Source organism: Oreochromis niloticus, linkage group LG18, assembly GCF_001858045.2.
Source record: "Oreochromis niloticus isolate F11D_XX linkage group LG18, O_niloticus_UMD_NMBU, whole genome shotgun sequence".
NCBI classification, from domain to species: Eukaryota; Metazoa; Chordata; class Actinopteri; order Cichliformes; family Cichlidae; genus Oreochromis; species Oreochromis niloticus.
This window is the reverse complement of record NC_031982.2, coordinates 30,959,665-30,976,032: the sequence shown is the minus strand read 5'-3', so window position 1 is coordinate 30,976,032 and position 16,368 is coordinate 30,959,665. Positions and strand designations below refer to the sequence as shown.

At 40.4% G+C, this 16,368-nt stretch overlaps 3 protein-coding genes and 1 non-coding gene across 7 annotated transcripts in view; 2 read left to right on the top strand and 2 right to left on the bottom strand.

The window, feature by feature from the left end:
* Positions 1 to 16,368, bottom strand: part of LOC109195563 (tripartite motif-containing protein 16) — a 1,176,058-nt gene that overhangs the window by 673,231 nt on the left and 486,459 nt on the right. The window lies entirely within an intron of this gene.
* Positions 162 to 984, bottom strand: LOC112842867 (E3 ubiquitin/ISG15 ligase TRIM25-like; the record flags this gene model as incomplete). The annotated part of the gene is made up of 1 exon (XM_025900357.1): positions 162 to 984. A coding segment is annotated over exon 1 (675 nt), but the record flags the coding sequence as incomplete, so codon positions are not given.
* LOC100692843 (adenosine deaminase RNA specific B2 (inactive)) overlaps positions 1,098 to 16,368 on the top strand; it is a 51,297-nt gene continuing 36,026 nt past the window's right edge. Inside the window, exons 1-3 of one of the 4 annotated variants that reach the window (XM_005463032.4) lie at positions 1,098 to 1,741; positions 6,266 to 10,712; positions 12,194 to 13,786. In XM_005463032.4, coding sequence (XP_005463089.1) covers positions 13,690 to 13,786 — 97 coding nt within the window. In that variant the 5' untranslated portion in view covers positions 1,098 to 1,741; positions 6,266 to 10,712; positions 12,194 to 13,689. Of the gene's footprint in view, positions 1,742 to 2,400; positions 2,527 to 6,265; positions 13,787 to 16,368 lie in introns of those variants that run through there. The other 3 variants (XM_013265986.3, XM_025900323.1, XM_025900324.1) reach the window with 3 other exon arrangements.
* Positions 14,514 to 14,595, top strand: trnal-aag (transfer RNA leucine (anticodon AAG)). Its single transcript has one exon. It is a non-coding gene; the product is annotated as a tRNA-Leu (tRNA).

Genomic DNA, 16,368 nt, shown 5'->3' with positions numbered 1-16,368 from the left:
AGCTTCTCCTCAAGCTCTTTGACTCGACTCACTTCAGTTTCCTGCTGGGATCTGATCTGCTGCTTCACATCAGAGCTTCTTTTCTGGATGAGATGGATCAGCTCAGTGAAGATCTTCTCACTGTGCTCCACTGTTTGATCAGCAGACTGATTGATGGCCTCCACCTCCTGTTGAAGCAGCTTCACATCTTTCTCTCTGTCCTGGATTCTCTGCTGGATGTTTTGTCGACTCACCTCCAGCTCTCTCTGCCTCTCAGTCCTTTCTGCTGCAGCTGAGACTGTGTCGTGGCCTTTATGTTCATCCACAGGGCAGAGATAACAGATACTCTGCTGATCAGTACGGCAGAACATCTTCATCACCTCATCGTGACGAGAGCAGATGTTCTCCTGGAGCTTCTTGGAGGGCTCCACCAGCTTGTGTTTGTCAAATGCAGGACATTCATAATGAAGCTTAACATGTTTCTCACAGTAAGAGACCAAACACACCAGACAGGAGTTCACTGCTTTCATTTTTCTTCCAGTGCAGACATCACAGGCCACATCTTCAGGTCCAGCATAGCAGTGATCAGCAGGAGCAGCTTGGAGTCCAGTCTTCTTCAGCTCCTCCACTAAATCTGCTACTATGATGTTTTTCACCAGGACAGGCCTCGCTGTGAAAGTCTGTCTGCACTGAGGGCAGCTGTAGATTTTCTTCTTTTCCTCTCCATCCCAAAAGCCATTAATACAGTTCATGCAGTAGCTGTGTCCACAGGGAATAGTCCCCGGATCCTTAAATAGATCCAAACAGATCGAACAAGAGAATGTGTCCTGATCCAGATCAACTCTTTTTATCGCCATTTCTCTTCTCAGTCCCAGGGTACTCAAGATTGCTTCAGTTTCCTTCAGCAGAGTTTGTACTGTAAGCTAAAAGCTCGCCATGCTTGTTTATTAAAGAGCCTGCAGTAAATGAAGCTTATCAACTCTGACACTCAGCTGCTTGCCAGTTACACCAATCTAAAACCTGGCAGGTCTGTGAAGGGGCGGGACACTTAAAATGTCTGGACAGACTGAAATGTGCCAGTTTGCATGTTTTGTTTTGTTTTTTTAATCAAAGTCCTCTCAGCAGCACTTCTACCGACCTCAACCAATCAGATATTTGGTTTCATTAGATTTGCATTCCTTGAGTTCTTTTTCAGTACGAACATTCTTCATCATTTCTCTGCAGAGTGCATCAGTTCTGTTGTCTGAGTAAGTGGAGTCAAGGCAGCAGATTCAGACACACATACAATCTACTGTATAGATTTATCACAGTAAATATGTCAACAAAGGATCCAAAGTGATCTCCTGCTCTTGCATCCAGGTGGCCAAAAAAAAAGAAAGAAAATTGTCACAAGCTGTGAAGAAAGTATTGGTTAGTCCAGAGGACCCCTCATCAGTAAACTGGTATTGGCTGGGATGTTTCATGTAAAAAACCATCTGTTCATCATTTGCGACCATTACAGACATGTATGTGTCAGGGGTCGTGTGCGGAGGCGAGGAAGAGATGACCCACACGCAGGACTCTTGGTGCAGAATGAGGAGGTTTTTTGGAAACGGAGACAACAGATGACAGGATGGCTGGCTGAACTTAATGGACTGGTAAACTAACTGGCTGACTGAACTGAACACGTGACAAGAACAACATCAACATCAATGACACGACAAGGGCTGAAGGGAACAGAGGGCTTAAATACATGACTAACAATGACAATGATTGGAGACAGGTGAGAGCACAGCTGAACTTAGTCTAACTAATGATGCATGGAAGGAACTGGAACATGATACACTAGTAACGCTAACACAAAACAGGAAGTGGAACATACAGAGGATAAACAGTGAACATGAACTGAAAATACTGGGTCAATGATCCAGGAATCCTGACAGTATGTACATTTCTGTACACAATACTAGTAGCTAAAGTTGTTTTTTTATTATCAGGAACAAAACAGGTTCCATTATCTTTGTAGTTGTTGTAGAGCAGCAAAGTCAATAAAAAGAGGAGGTTGGGGCGGATGGACGAGCCAACGATGCACCTTTACAATCAAACTTTAACCTCTTATGATTTCAGAAACAATAAACGAGATGCTTTTTCCCTTCCATGAGAAGTTAAAATAATGATAGTGATGGCATTTTAAGTCAAAATTTCCACTGAGGGGGTACTTTTGAATTCTTTTCCTTTTTTTTTTTTCCAGCAGAGTAACTTTGTACAGAAAAAAGACAAAAAAGCCACAAATGAATACTCAGATGAGAGAGCTTCATTCAGCTGTTTAATAAACAAACAAACCGTCAAGTCTAATTGTCAGATATTGTTAGAGCCCAAAATAGGTCTTCGTAGGGTGTTTCTGGTGTAAAGTTGGATATTTTAACATGAGAATCTTTGAGGATTGACTCTGTTTGGCTCGAGTGGCCATTGGAGGAACGTTATCTTTTACCATGTCGGATCATTTTTCACAGACAGCTGCTTAAAAGCAGGATGAACGTCAAGACTTGTGCGCAGTGGAGTAAATCGGTAAATCATTTAAGCTGCTTTCCAGAAGAAGAAGTTTTATTTATTTATTTGTGGGTACAAAGTCACAGTGAACTGTACGTGCTGTTTCCTTTGTCGGTGTGATTGGATGAAATGTGTCACTTAAAGAAGAGTGACTTTCAGTTTTGTTTTTTGCAATTAAGATCCTTCTGATCAGATCCGTTTTACGCACCAGCTGCTCACTGCAAGATATCTTATCAAAAAGTCTGTGAGGAGCGATAGGGGAGAAATTAATTTCAGTGAGAGCTGCAGTGCTGAACATTCAAACTGTTGAGTCTAAGTACAACTTGAACGGTTTTATTTTGTCAATGATTAAACATCCAAATTTTTTTAAATTGACATTCAATTTACAAACAGGTTTGAAAAAGTAATTTTTTAAATGTGTTTTTTAAATAATCGGCCATGTCTTCACTCACTGTCCGTATTTTTTTCACTCTTCTTTCTTTGAGTGTGTTGGCATTTTAAAAGTATCTATGTGTAGCAAATATTTGACACTTTACTGTCTGGTGAGGCTCACACTGGATTTCTGAAATTCAAAGTTCCTCCACAGACGTAGGAGTTAAAAATTTATATACCATGGCACACATCCATAATACAAGACAAAATCATAAAAAGGAAATTTTGCATTTCTATAGGACAGCATTATGCTGGAAGGAGAGAGAGAGAGAAACAGTAACAAACAAACGTGTGGCCTGAAACAGCCAGGAAGACAGGGAGACCATGACACTGTTACTGTTACCACGATGGTTATGTTTTTGTTTACATGCATGTAATTTTGTCTGTAAACACGACAGCTCAAAACCTTTGAATGAATTCCGATGACGTTGTAGGGACGTAGCGTGCGGTCATGTTAACAATCCACTAGTGTTTGTCTCACAGGTCGACTCAAAGATTTATTGGCCAGATTTTGACAAAAAGCTTTATAACTTAGAAACTATGACTCTTACAAATGTGCTGTGTATTGCTAAGCAAAAATTACTGTATAAAGATCACATCTGACCTCTGACCTCTCCTCAAATATTGTCAGCCTTTCATAAAATGTTTGTTATATTTAAAACTATGCTTAAAATTCTACTGCTGTTGTTATTGGGAACATTTAGGAAATTATACTAAACATGACATTATAGTTTGCATCCAAACATCGCATTTGACCTCTGACCTCGCCGCATTTCACATCTGCCTTTTTGTCAAGTTGACTCCAAATGGTGTTATATCTTTAAAGAAAGTATTATCAGGAGAACTAAAATGAGCTGCTTAGTTAGAAATATACTGCAGCATAGTATTATTTAATAAGCTCAAGTTATTCATGTCCAGTGTTTTATGAATCAGTACCTATTGTCCATAACTTGCTCCTACATAATGTTTGTGTAGTCAAAGTGAACGTCTGTCATGCTACCCTTGTCTGGTTTTAGCTGCACTACAAACATCTTAAATTACAATTAGAAAGAACAAAGAAAATAAAATGAATATTAAAAAATATATGATACTATTCTCTTTAAAGTAAATACAGGTCAGAGGGGGACCTGCCTTGGTGGATGTTTGCACTCTCAGATTGCTTCTTGTTATTTATTCAGTATACTATACTAGTAGTACTTTCAACCACTCCCTTATTTTCAAAGGAGGTTCAATGGCAGATGGATCTACGTGTTCGATTTCGCACAGATTTTATGCAGGATGCCCTTCCTGACACAGCCCTCTCATTTATCCAAGGCTGAGACCAGCATTAGGAGCCCACTATAGCTTGTGGGGCGGTTGTGGCTCAAGAGTTGGCAGTTCGTCTTGTAATTGGAAGGTTGCCGGTTCGAGCCCTAGCGCCGACAGACTTGGTCGTGTCCTTGGGCAAGACACTTCACCCATTGCCTACTGGTGGTGGTCAGAGGGCCCGGTGGCGCCAGTGTCCGGCAGCCTCGCCTCTGTCAGTGCGCCCCAGGGCAGCTGTGGCTACAATGTAGCTGCCATCACCAGTGTGTGAATGTGTGTGTGACAGTAGTGTAAAGCGCTGTGGGGTCCATAGGGACTAAGTAAAAGCGCTATACAAATACAGGCCATTTACCATTTGTGACGCCCCTGGGAGGATTTCTGTCTCCTCCTGGAATCAAACCAGGGATCAGTTAAATGTATTAACCACTACACCATGGAGCCTCTGTCTATAGCCTGTTTTCAACACAAAGCTTATATATTCATCGGCATCAGTTTCTTTTCATATCAGCAAATATCGGTAGAAAAAAATCTGTTCTCATTTTTCTCTTATACAAGTAGATTCCAGTAAAATGTATACTCAAAAACAGGTCCTCTAAGACTGTTAGAAGTCACAGGCTTTCATGTTATGAGATCATACGATGAAAGTGACACCTGAGACACATCTGGAACACCTGGAACATATTTATTTAAATTATCATTCAGATGTATCCACATACATGTTTCTGTTAATCAACATTTATGACATTTGAGCCGAGTCTATAAAGCTCACGCAGTTTCCTCTTGCTGCCACTTGGTGCCGCCTGTGCTCTTTGTTTCCCTAAAGCAGCTAACTCATCATCAGGCATGATGGTTTTTGAAAATGGAGTATCACACAGGTGATACTTGGGTGTCAGATATGATGCACTTGGCTTTACAAGGTTTATTATGTCATATGAGACTGAGAGCTGTATGTTTTGTTAGTCTGTAATGATGTTAATGTTGTGAGTTTTATACTTATGTATTTTCCCATATTTTTACTGCAACTCTTTTTATTAACAGACCGGACACTGCAGGTGACAATGAGGTATTAAAAATCCTCTCTTTAAGAAGTTTCAGTGACCCAGCTGTGGCTTTCTATCAGTAAATATATGTGCACCACCAGCAAAAATAAATAAGCTCACTTTAAAGCGTTCACCTTTATCCGTGGCTTTTCATATGAGTAGAGTCAGTTTCAGCTGTATAAACAGCAGCATGACGACTCCAGCCAATTAACCCGTTTATCATTGCAAACATATACACTGAACCCGGGAACTTAGGCATGTTTGGAATCACATTAGAATCTGCTAAAGCCATCTGGATCCTGGATTTGATCTCAGGCTCTTCTGTTAACAGTCTTCATATCCTCCCCCAAGCTTGCAAAGGTTCCTCTGGTAATTATGCTTGCTGTTGTTTTTTTCTCACAATATGAAAAATCAAAGTTACTCTCTGAAAAAAAATCCTTCAGTTTGGTTCTCAAAGGGCAAAAAGACCATCAGGTTTCAGAAATAAGCCAACAAAAGCTACTTTTTCCAATAAAAATAAAAATAAACTCAGTTTGTTTTCTCAGAAGCACTCGTTTATTGTGACTGAGTTACAATCACTGAAACTATGTGTGGCAAGTTACCTTTATTTATTATTTGTTTAATTTTAGGAGCAGATAATAACGTGTGCATGATGTTAGAGTGAGCTCAGCTCATGTAGCTTAAAGGGTGCAAAACATTCAATATGCCAGAGTACTAAAGTTTAAAGATTTGTTAAAACGGTATTTCCAAAACCAGCAAAAACTATAGAGAAACTGTTTTGTGCAGCAGCCAGTTTCAGCTTTTGTTTGAATCGTATGAACTTCAAACCTTGACCTTGGTCCTTTTATAAGATAGTTTTTTATGTTCCCTTGAATGAATTTCAGTAATAACTGCATGAGAAGAGTTTGTTCATGTTTAAGTTTGTGTCAGTGTTGATTGTGTCTGTAAGTAACTAATGAACATGTGCTGATCATCTGCAGTGTTCTGCTGAGTCCTGGGATTCCTCCTGATGGATCAATTCATTACACCTGCACTCCCCAACAGCAGCAGCTTCTCCTGGCAGGATCAGCACCACAGCAATTACAAGTACTGCACAGGAACAGCTCAAGACCAGGCCTTCAGTCTGACCACCAGAATAAACCTGATCCTTTGGGAGGCCCCCAGACCAGGACGAGCAGCTCCCAAAGGATCCACTGCCAACGTTCTCAGACCAAAAGATGGTTTGAATGTTGGGGACGACTGCTGTAAAGTTGAAGCATGAATGAAGAGGACCAAACACGAAAAACCAGTTTGAAATAAAAACAATTAAAGCATTTCGGTCACAGTCCTCCTTCATACACGCAGACTAGATAAAATAATCAGCTGCAAACCTAAAAATAGACGTCAGTTAAATCAACAACCACATACCTGATTAACATACAGTTATACTATGCTGCTGTAGCGCTGAAGCTGTACAGTAGGCCGTTAGGGAGATGTGATATGATCTCCCAGTCTGTCAGCGAGGAAACCACCAGTTAATATTTAATCAGCAATTTAGTTTGCCTTTCAAATATTCATGAAATCTAATCAACTTAATCACGGTGTGATCGTTATTTCACAGCGTAATGAAACTCCCCGCCAGTTCACTCAACTGTGTCCAGGGTGGCTGACTTCACGCCGTCGCTCTCTAAAACAATAAAACTGACACACACACACACACACACACACACACACACACACACACACACCTAAAGATGCAGGCACACATGCATCACATAAAAAACAATGTAGCTGACTAGGAAAGGAGAAGAGAAACCAATAAATAAACAGATTAGTGTGAAAGGAAGCAAAAAAGGAAAGAAGAAAGGATAGAAGTAAGAAAGGAGAAATGCTATAAGAAGGAAGGATATAAAAACAATGAAAGAAGGAAGAAAAGTCAAGATGAAGGGATGGTAGTGTATAGGGAAGGATACGGGAAGGCGGTATGAAAGGAAAGGAAGGTAGAAAAAAGACTGTAGAGAAGAAAGGAAAGAGAAATACACGAAAAAAGGAAGGAAAGAAGGGACTGAGGAAGGATGGAAGGTCGCATGAAAGGAAAAAAACATATAGAAGAAACAAAGAAAGGATACCAAGAAGGAATTGATGGCATATTGAGGAAATATTAAGAGAAGGAAGAAAAAAATAATGAAAACAAAGAAAGAAGGGAATAAGGAAGGAAAAAGTAAAGAAAGGAGGGATGGGAAAGAAGGAAGAAGAAAAAAGGAAGGATGAAGGAAGGACAAAGGTGGAAGGATAGATAAGAAACAAAGGAACAAATACAGGACGGAAGGAAGGAAAGAAGGAAGCTGCGTTGTGTTTTTCAGCTTTGCTGTTATTCTGCCCCCTGGTGGCTAAAAAGCCACATAAAGCATCTTTAAAGATTATTGGACAGTTTTTGCACAACAAAAGGAAATGAGATGATCAATATGAAAGATATACTCAACTTCATACTAAACAGACTCATAAATTATTGACACCATCAGCCATAACTCTGACTTTAGGAGCTGTTTGCCATTTTTAGAAATACATTTATTCCCTTTCTTGCCAGGAGTTAGTCAATAAGACTCTTGGGGGGCCGAGCTAGCTGTCCTCCCGCAGAGCTTCCAGTCTTTATGCAAAACTAAATGTGCAGCTGGGAGTTTTGCATACTGATGTGAGTGGGGTATATCAGTCTGCTATTTTATTATCCGAGTATTTTCTTTTTTATGTTACAGCTTCTTCAGATGTTTGGTTTGGGCTTTAAGTGGTTTCCAGAAGTTCTCCCCTAAAGGCGAGATGGCAGAGGCATCAGATGGATTGGAGTACCCTTGGAGCATTAATTTTTAGAAAACTTCTCAAGAGTTTATTTTATTCATCTCAAACTGATTAACTTTCCTGCAGTTTTGAGATGAAGCTGTACTTTATGAAACAGATCGAGGCACCCTGAGAGCACGTACCAGTAGATTTGGTCCCATGTTGGTGAGGGAGAGCAGGAAACAACATTATGAAGTGTATACACACATGCGCCTCAGAGAAGATCCTGCAGCTTTCTGCTGTGTGCAACAAAATATTATAATATGGCAAGAAATGATAACATGTACAGCTTCTCCTCCTGCCGTTTCCCGACATCCAATCTGATAAGATGAGATAAAGTGGATGTGAGACTTTAGCATCACGCAGACACAACAGAGAGGCTATTACTGAGTCTGATGAAAAACAGATAGATTGTACTGTATTTCAGCCTGTGGCTAAGATCCCACAGGCCGGGCAGAATGAGGTGCTCTCCAAAATGAGCTCGACATCCCCGCAAATAGGACACAGCAGCTTCCCCGTGTTCTCCTCGGGCCAAGCATTACACTGTACATTAGATCCATCTCAGCGTTCCTCTGTGGAGAGCTGCGGCAGCATGTACGGGATAAACGGAGGTGTATTGTGTCATCTGGAAACATCCCGTGTTATAGAATTAGCATATTTATGCTTCACAGTCCTCAGTTTCTTTGTCTGGCTTTAACCTGGATTTAATTCTCCACAGTTTAAACGTGCTGTTTAATTCAGTTTAAAGCTTCTTAACGTGGGATTCTTCAGTGACTGTGGTCATTGTTGGATTCTTGTTGCTTTGCATTAATTACTGTTTTATTGATGCACATGCAAACACACACACACACACACAGTGTAGATGACTAGAAAAGGAGAGGGAATTGGGTTGAAGAAAGGAAGGAAGGAATAATTTAAGGAAGGCAGGAAGGAAGCAAGGACAGAAGGAAGGAAACATGATAGAAAGAAGAGAATAGAAAGGCAAGAATAGAAGAAAGGACAGAAGTAAGTATGGTAAGAAAGGAACCAACAAAGGAAGGAATGGTACAGAGAGAGGAAGAAGGAAGGAAAATAGAAAAAAAACATGAAAAGAATGAAGGATGGATAGACATCAGGAAAAGGAAGAAAGGAAGGAATAAAGGAACCTGAAGGGTATAGAGATGGATTAAAGGAAAAGAAAAGGAAGAAGCAAGACAAAAAGAAGGGAAGGAAAGAAGAAATTTTATAGAGAAGGAAAAGGAGGAAAGTTAAGAAGACTGTAGAGAATAAATGAAGGAAAGGGAAGGGAAGAAACAAGACAAAAAGGAGGAAAGGAAGAACAATAGAAGGTAGAGAAGCAAGAAAACACAGGAAGGCAGAAAGGAAGGATTGAATATGTATTTGGTTAAATTTGTAGGAAGCACTCGTGCTGCTCATCACTGTGTGAAGGATAGACTGTATCTAAACGATGGACTTAGCTTCAGGCAACGTAACAAATTACTTTCTATAACTAAAGTTTTTAAGCATTTTTAAACTCTAATGAGTAACGTGTAGTTACTGCTGACTTACTCCCTCGGTCTCTCCTTTTTCCTTGTTCTAGAGTCCATGTTGTTTCCTCCAATTAGATGTTGAATTATTATTATTATTATTATTATTCTCTCTTTTTTTCTTTTCTTTTAGACAAACCTGCTGCATCCTGCGCTTGAGGCCTTGTTACAGTTTTCATCTTGTTTTCCACCCACCTGCCTTTTCCCTGTCTGAATACCAGGTCTCTTTAGATGAAGCGTGACAACCACTTTGCGTAACGTCAGCCTCATGGGATCATTAGTGTGACAATAAACTTTGTTATTTTGTTTTTTTGAGGGGGGTTTTCTCTTTATTTTCAGCTCCCGTGTCAGAATACAGAATTTATAGTCTGCATAAAGACTGGAAGCACTGACAGCTAGGCTGGTCCCCAAAGAGCCTTATAGATTATCTCTTGCTAAGAAAGAGAAAATAGCAATGAAAAACACGATTGATGACGCTCAAGAAGATCTCACAACCATAAATTTGAATAAATCTCACATATTGATCGCCTGATTATCTTTTGATGTGCAAATCTGGCTGATTTAACCTCTTTGAAACTGTCATGGGTGACACAGAGCATCATTAGCATCCTTTAAAGCAGAAACTTTAAAGAAATGTTATTACAGCTTTCCAGTGCATATGGGATTCATGTCACCCAAACACAAATGATCCCAGAATGAAGTTACAACTGCAGCTTCACCCTTTCCATGTCTGTCAGATGCTGCGGGCGTCACAGAGTAAAAAGCATTTAAAATTCATGTTCTGGGGCAAAGTCGGTAAAGTTTCCTTTGAAAAAATTCAGATTTGACTGTTAACTTTATATCAGCAATGTTTTTATGTGACCACTTAAAATAAGTTCATATTCAATAATACTTCAAAGTAAATGCCTAAATATGTTCCTGGAGGCATTTCATGGCAGTTTCTGATCTGCTGACAGTTTAAAGGTGGACTGTGATTGACGCTGTGACATCATCCATTTATTTTGAACTGTGTGTTTTGAAGCCTCGGCTTTGGCGTTTTGGCTGCCAACATGTTGCTTCAAGCCAGAAGTTATCATATTTGGATGAGAAGGTAGAGTACAAATTTATCCTTTAACAATGCCTATTTTGGTTCGTAAGCTGTATTTTTATATGTGCTTTAAAGTCCTGAGTTTCCTTTCTGGTTAAGAGATCTTAACATTTTCCTGTAGTTCCCAGGATCCAGCTTCTTTAAGCAGGATCCTGGGAACTACAGGAAGATTTTAAGCAGACACGATCAGTTTGAAAATACAGCACTCATATAGTACATATATTTATTTGATGGTTAGTCATGTTCCACCAACTTCTCTACGTACAAATTAGAGAAACCCTTCAAATAACTAAGGGAGTCTTAAAGCTACCTTCGGTCCATTCCTCCTCTCCTGCTGAGCCACACTGACAGAAGAAACTGTACACAGTCGTATAAAAACACAGCAGTGGAGCTTCGGGAGTCAGCAAGGTAAACGCTACAGAAAATATGAATCCCAGAAGCTCGACACGTGGCGATAAACAAAGAGGAAGAACACCTCGTTAAAATCTGAAAAGAGTCGGTGACTGGAAACCTTCAAAGAAAGAAATGGAAACTCAGACACGGTTGGAGAGGAGGGCTGAAATGATGAAGTGTGATAGCAGCAAGAGTTAAGTGACGGTGAGGAGCAAAGCAGAGGGGATGAGTAGATGCAGATGTAGCACAGTCAGATTATCAGTTTGAGGAAGGTGATTGGCAGGGATTATACAGCCATTGTTAATTGAATGTAAGGTTGAAAGGACAGGAAATGAGAGGGGATTATGCAAAAGAGACATTATGATGCAAAAGAGTTTCAATTAGAGCAGAAAGCTTCAAATGTCTTTTTAGATTCATCATTATGAATAGAAATGTATTTTTGAGCATGTGTTAGTATTACGGGGGGGTTGCTGTCATTCCCAGTCACTTCCCCTTTGTTATAATGCTGATAACAGCTGATTGTGGAATATTTAGAAGTGAGGAAATTTCATGGCTGGACTTCCTGCACAGGTGGCGTCCTATCACGGTACCACGCTGTAATCCTCTGAGCTCCCGAGAGTGACCCGTTCTTTCACAAATGTTAGTAGGAGCAGTCTGCATGCCCAGGTATTTGATTTTATACACCTGTGGCAATGGAAGTGACTTGAACACCTGAATTGAATGATTTGGATGGGGGGGTGAATACCTTTGGAAGCTTAATGTATTTAATATATCACAGATTTTCACACAGGACGCCCTTCCTGCTTAGTGTCACCTCCCGTCCTGAACCAGGGATTGTTTCACATGTTTGAATGTGAACGTTTGAACACTTGATCATTTTTCATTTTGGTTTAAAGTGCTCCTCTGAACCTGCTCATAAAAACTACTGACGGTGCTTTGAATTCAGCGTTGGCAGGTCTCCTCTGTCATCTTTTAGACAGCACTGCATTGTAAATACACCTTGTCTCTTTGCCTTTTTTTCCCTTTAATTAGAACACAGTTTATGCATACATGAAAATCTTTCATCCTCTGCCTCTTTCTCACTTCCATAGGGTCGGTTTTGAAGCCTGCAGACCTCAAGCAGGAGACACAAAGAAGATAAAAGTGTAGCACGACGAGAAGTTCAGTTTGTCTCCTGCTGTTTCTGAAACAACACAGCGGGAGCAGCTCGCTAACCTACATTTCAAGCTTTAATGTTTAATATGTGCGTGTGTGTATTAAGTGTTATATTGTTGCATGCATGCAGTATGCATAACTGTCACATGTACAGCACAGTCCATATTTATGTGTGGTCACTGCACAGTTCTGTGCATCGGTCGGTCTGTTGTAGGCATTTCATTCAAGTATTTTATAGTATGTGCTTTAATCTTATGATTAATTCATCATTTTTATTAATTCTATGATATCTGGACATTTTTGAGTAAATGTGGAAAATTATATTACAAATCTGAGACTGATAGTTTATTTACAGCCAGAGATTTAACATGTTTTAGCGCTGTAACCATGGGACTAGCTCAGAAACTTCTGGGGTTTTATGATTTCATTTCCACCTACACTAATGTAGAACTGGTTTCATGCATTCCCCCCTAAAAACCCCAATTTGTGTCTAAAAGCTGACACAGTATCAGACCTGGGTCCAGAGCTGGACCTCTGACATCAGCGACCGTGGGAGGAGCTACTCCAGAGAAATTCACCAGCGATCTGCAGCTTTTCATCAGTCTTAAATTACTTAAACAAACTGTTTTCACACTCCAGAAAAATTCAGGGGAGTCACGTCTGCATATTTTCAAAAATTGTCCTTTTCTCATATGAAGCACACAGCAGGAGGGAGTCTGCTTCAGCATTCGTGGAGGAGCCGTCTGGATAGAGCGTGTGGGACGCGTAAACTCAAAAGCAGCACATTGTTTGGACTGGATGCTTCTCGCACATTGGCTAAGTCTGACATCACGCAGGTTATTGATGGGCTGATGTCCAGTTTGACCACATTCTCATGTGCACCTCAGTCAGAGGATGTGTGGAACGGTTCAGTGCTGCAGAGCAGCTCACGTGATGTTCAGTCCTCAAACAGCTGGTTTCTCTGCTCTCTTTCCACAGTCCAAAGACATGCATGGTAGGTTAGTTGGTGAAAATGATAACTTTGAATCCTCTGACCACATGCTTCAAAGGTTCTCCATCTTTCTCAGAAACACTGATATTCCTCTGTTTTCTCCCCTAACATCAATATTCTGATGCTTATGTTTGGTTGTAGTGTTCAGACACTAGTTCAGCTTCCCTGTATGATTTACAAAATGTGCCACTGACCACCAGCTGATGCCACCAAACTCAGTGATGCTGAATCACAGCCCTTTCTCTCCTCATGATGTCACAACCTCAGCAGTCGCCCGCCTCCAAAAGCCGGCAGCGGGAGAGAGAAGTCAGTCACTGTGCAGGGCTTCCTGCTGCAGAGCTGCACTCTGATTCATTTGTTTCAGACCAGCAGAAGAGAAGAAGCAGCAGAAGGACAAACTTGTGGGAAAATAACAAGAACAGAGGAAAAAACATCCCTTGAATGGCACCGGGGACCTGCAGCAGAAACATGGAGCGGTCAGACTGTGACCTAAAAGGAAAGTCTAAGAGGAAGAGGAGGAGGAGGTGCAAAGGCAAAGGTGAGTCGAGCAGCTGTGATTGTTGAACTTCATGTGGGAAACAGATGATGATGCTGACACAGTTATTTGTGGCTGTATTCTGTGAGCTTCGGTCTTTTTTACTCCACTGATGAAATTCTTACACAGGCTTTGTTTTGCTCTGCCGTTACTGCATCACATTACATCACTTACAGCGAGTGCATTTAGGAAGAGATATTTTACAATTTACTACAGTCCACCTGCTGTATTTGTGAGTTCAAGAAGAGCATTTACAGGAAAAATAAAGCTTATTGCTTTAGTCTCTGGGTTTTGTGATGATTTCAAGTGTTTGGTTTTGGTTGTTTGGTTTTCTGCTAACTTGAGCTTTGATTTGCTTTTGCTTTTGTCCTTCGCTGTTTCTCTGTCTTTATGTGGGGATTTTCCTGCTGTCTCTGAGTTTTGAATCCTTGTTTGGGTCTTTCTTTGTTTGTTGGATCCTGTTTGTGGGTCCTGGCTTGGTTTTGTTATTTTGGGGGTTAGACTGAATTTTAGCTGCAAGCATAGTTTCAGAAATAGTCAGCTGTTACCACTGAGAGACCTTTTGGGTTGTTATCAGACTTTTTTACTAATGCTAAATCCCATGTAGAGGTGTAAATAAAAACTAATTAAAAGCTGCTGGACACCTGGATATTAAGAGCATGTTATAGGGATAGAGATTTCTCGTTGAGGTTTAACCAACCAATAAATGTTGTTTTATAGAGAAATCAGTGGTAGTGTGGCCGAGTGGTCTAAGGTGCTGGATTAAGGCTCCAGTCTCTTTGGGGGTGTAGGTTCGAACCCCACCACAGCCAGGCCTTTAGTGGCTCCACATGTTCTCCTATGGTTTACATGTTTGCCTTCCAAGCTGTGAACTGAATTTTCAAACTGGTTAAACTGGTTATCTACTCTGCATATTCACATGAAAGGAGTGGGCTTGGCACCGTCTAACTGATACTGTCTACAGTAACTGCTCCCTATGATGGAAATTGCTTCAGTTTGTCAGCAGATCAAAGTGAAATTAATTTCATTGTACAGGTTTTTGTTCTGTCTTCTAGTAGCTGTAGTTCAGGTAAAAGAGACTTAAATGCAGATTAGAATCACATATAAACCTGTTGGCAGCTGACAGTGGTACAGTTTGCCCTTCATTCACTGATTTTAGTAAATTATGGCTTAACAATCTATATGATACATAAAGCATGCTGTAAGGAAAACACTCAGTGATTTTAAACATAAACGCTGAGCGTAACCTGCTCCCCAAGGTTTAAGTTTGTATTCTATCAGCTGCTGTTTGAGAGTAAAGATTAAATATAAAAGTGATTTCATACCTGTTGATCTGTAAGAAGTGACCTTCCTAGTACAGAAAGCCCAGGATTGATCCTGAGGTTATCCGGATAAGATCCTGCTTCATAGTACAGACTTCTGCTGTGGCGACGCCTTAAGGTACACAGACCTTACAGGCTCTACATCAAGCGGGTCACTGGCAACCTGTTTGGAGGATTGGATATTTGGTATATCCAAAAAGAAATGCTTTGACCCTGTGCACTGCTAAATTTAATATAGCATATTGCACAAGCACTGCTATATTATATTTGTATTACATACAACAAAACCTTATCCCAGCTCCGACCCTAAGCAGGTCATGGTGACCTGGTGGATGTGAATCAGTCTTATTTTGGGATTGGAAACCGAAGCACTGATGCAGACACTGGGATTGTTTCTCCCTCTGGAGCAGTTAAAAAGTCAGGGATCATCTCATCTTATTAACTGCAGTCAAACTCAAACTTCAGCTCTAAATGATGCAAAAAATGCTTTATTCATCCCTTATGGTCCAGTCGGTTTCTGAGTGATTAAGTCAGGTTGTGCAAACTTCATTCATCTTCATAGCACTGGAAATCGTTCATTTTTAAGCCCATAAATAAAAACTTTACATATTTTTATCACCATGATAATCTGATCAAAGTGCCAATGCTAACACAGATATATAGCAACAAATGCAAATAGCCTGAGCTAAAGTGTATGTATAACTGGTTATTTGACAAACTGAATTAAAACAGATGTGCTGGGTTAGATTTTGTTAAGATCCGTTTGTCTGAATGGCAGAACAGCACGATGTCTGCATGCAGGTTTCAGCTTTCTGTCAGACTGATGATAAAAAGTCTTCCTGAGGTTTAGGAGCTGGTGTAAAAAGCCAAAGTACAGTTGCTATTTAACCACGTGACATCAGTCAGGACACTCACATATCTGCCCTGGTGATTATTGTTTTCAGCTTTAATGTGATATTATGTCATCTTCAGTTGGTGAAAGTCTGCAGAGGGTCTCAGGTGTATGCTCCCTCTCTGTCCCCGTGGTTCAGACTCTCTGGAGAACCTTTTCTGCTTGATTTGTTTGTTTGCTGTTTTTGTTCGTTCATTTCTGGGCTCCTATCAGCGTTTATAGCTGTAACACAGGATAAGCCAAACCCAAGTGCTGATCAAGCAACAAAAATGTGAACAATGCAATCATGGCAACGCAGCGCATCTCAGGCATGTTAATCAATTAAAGAAACCAGAGACGAAAATGAAGATGTTAAAAGAAGAAGTCCTTAC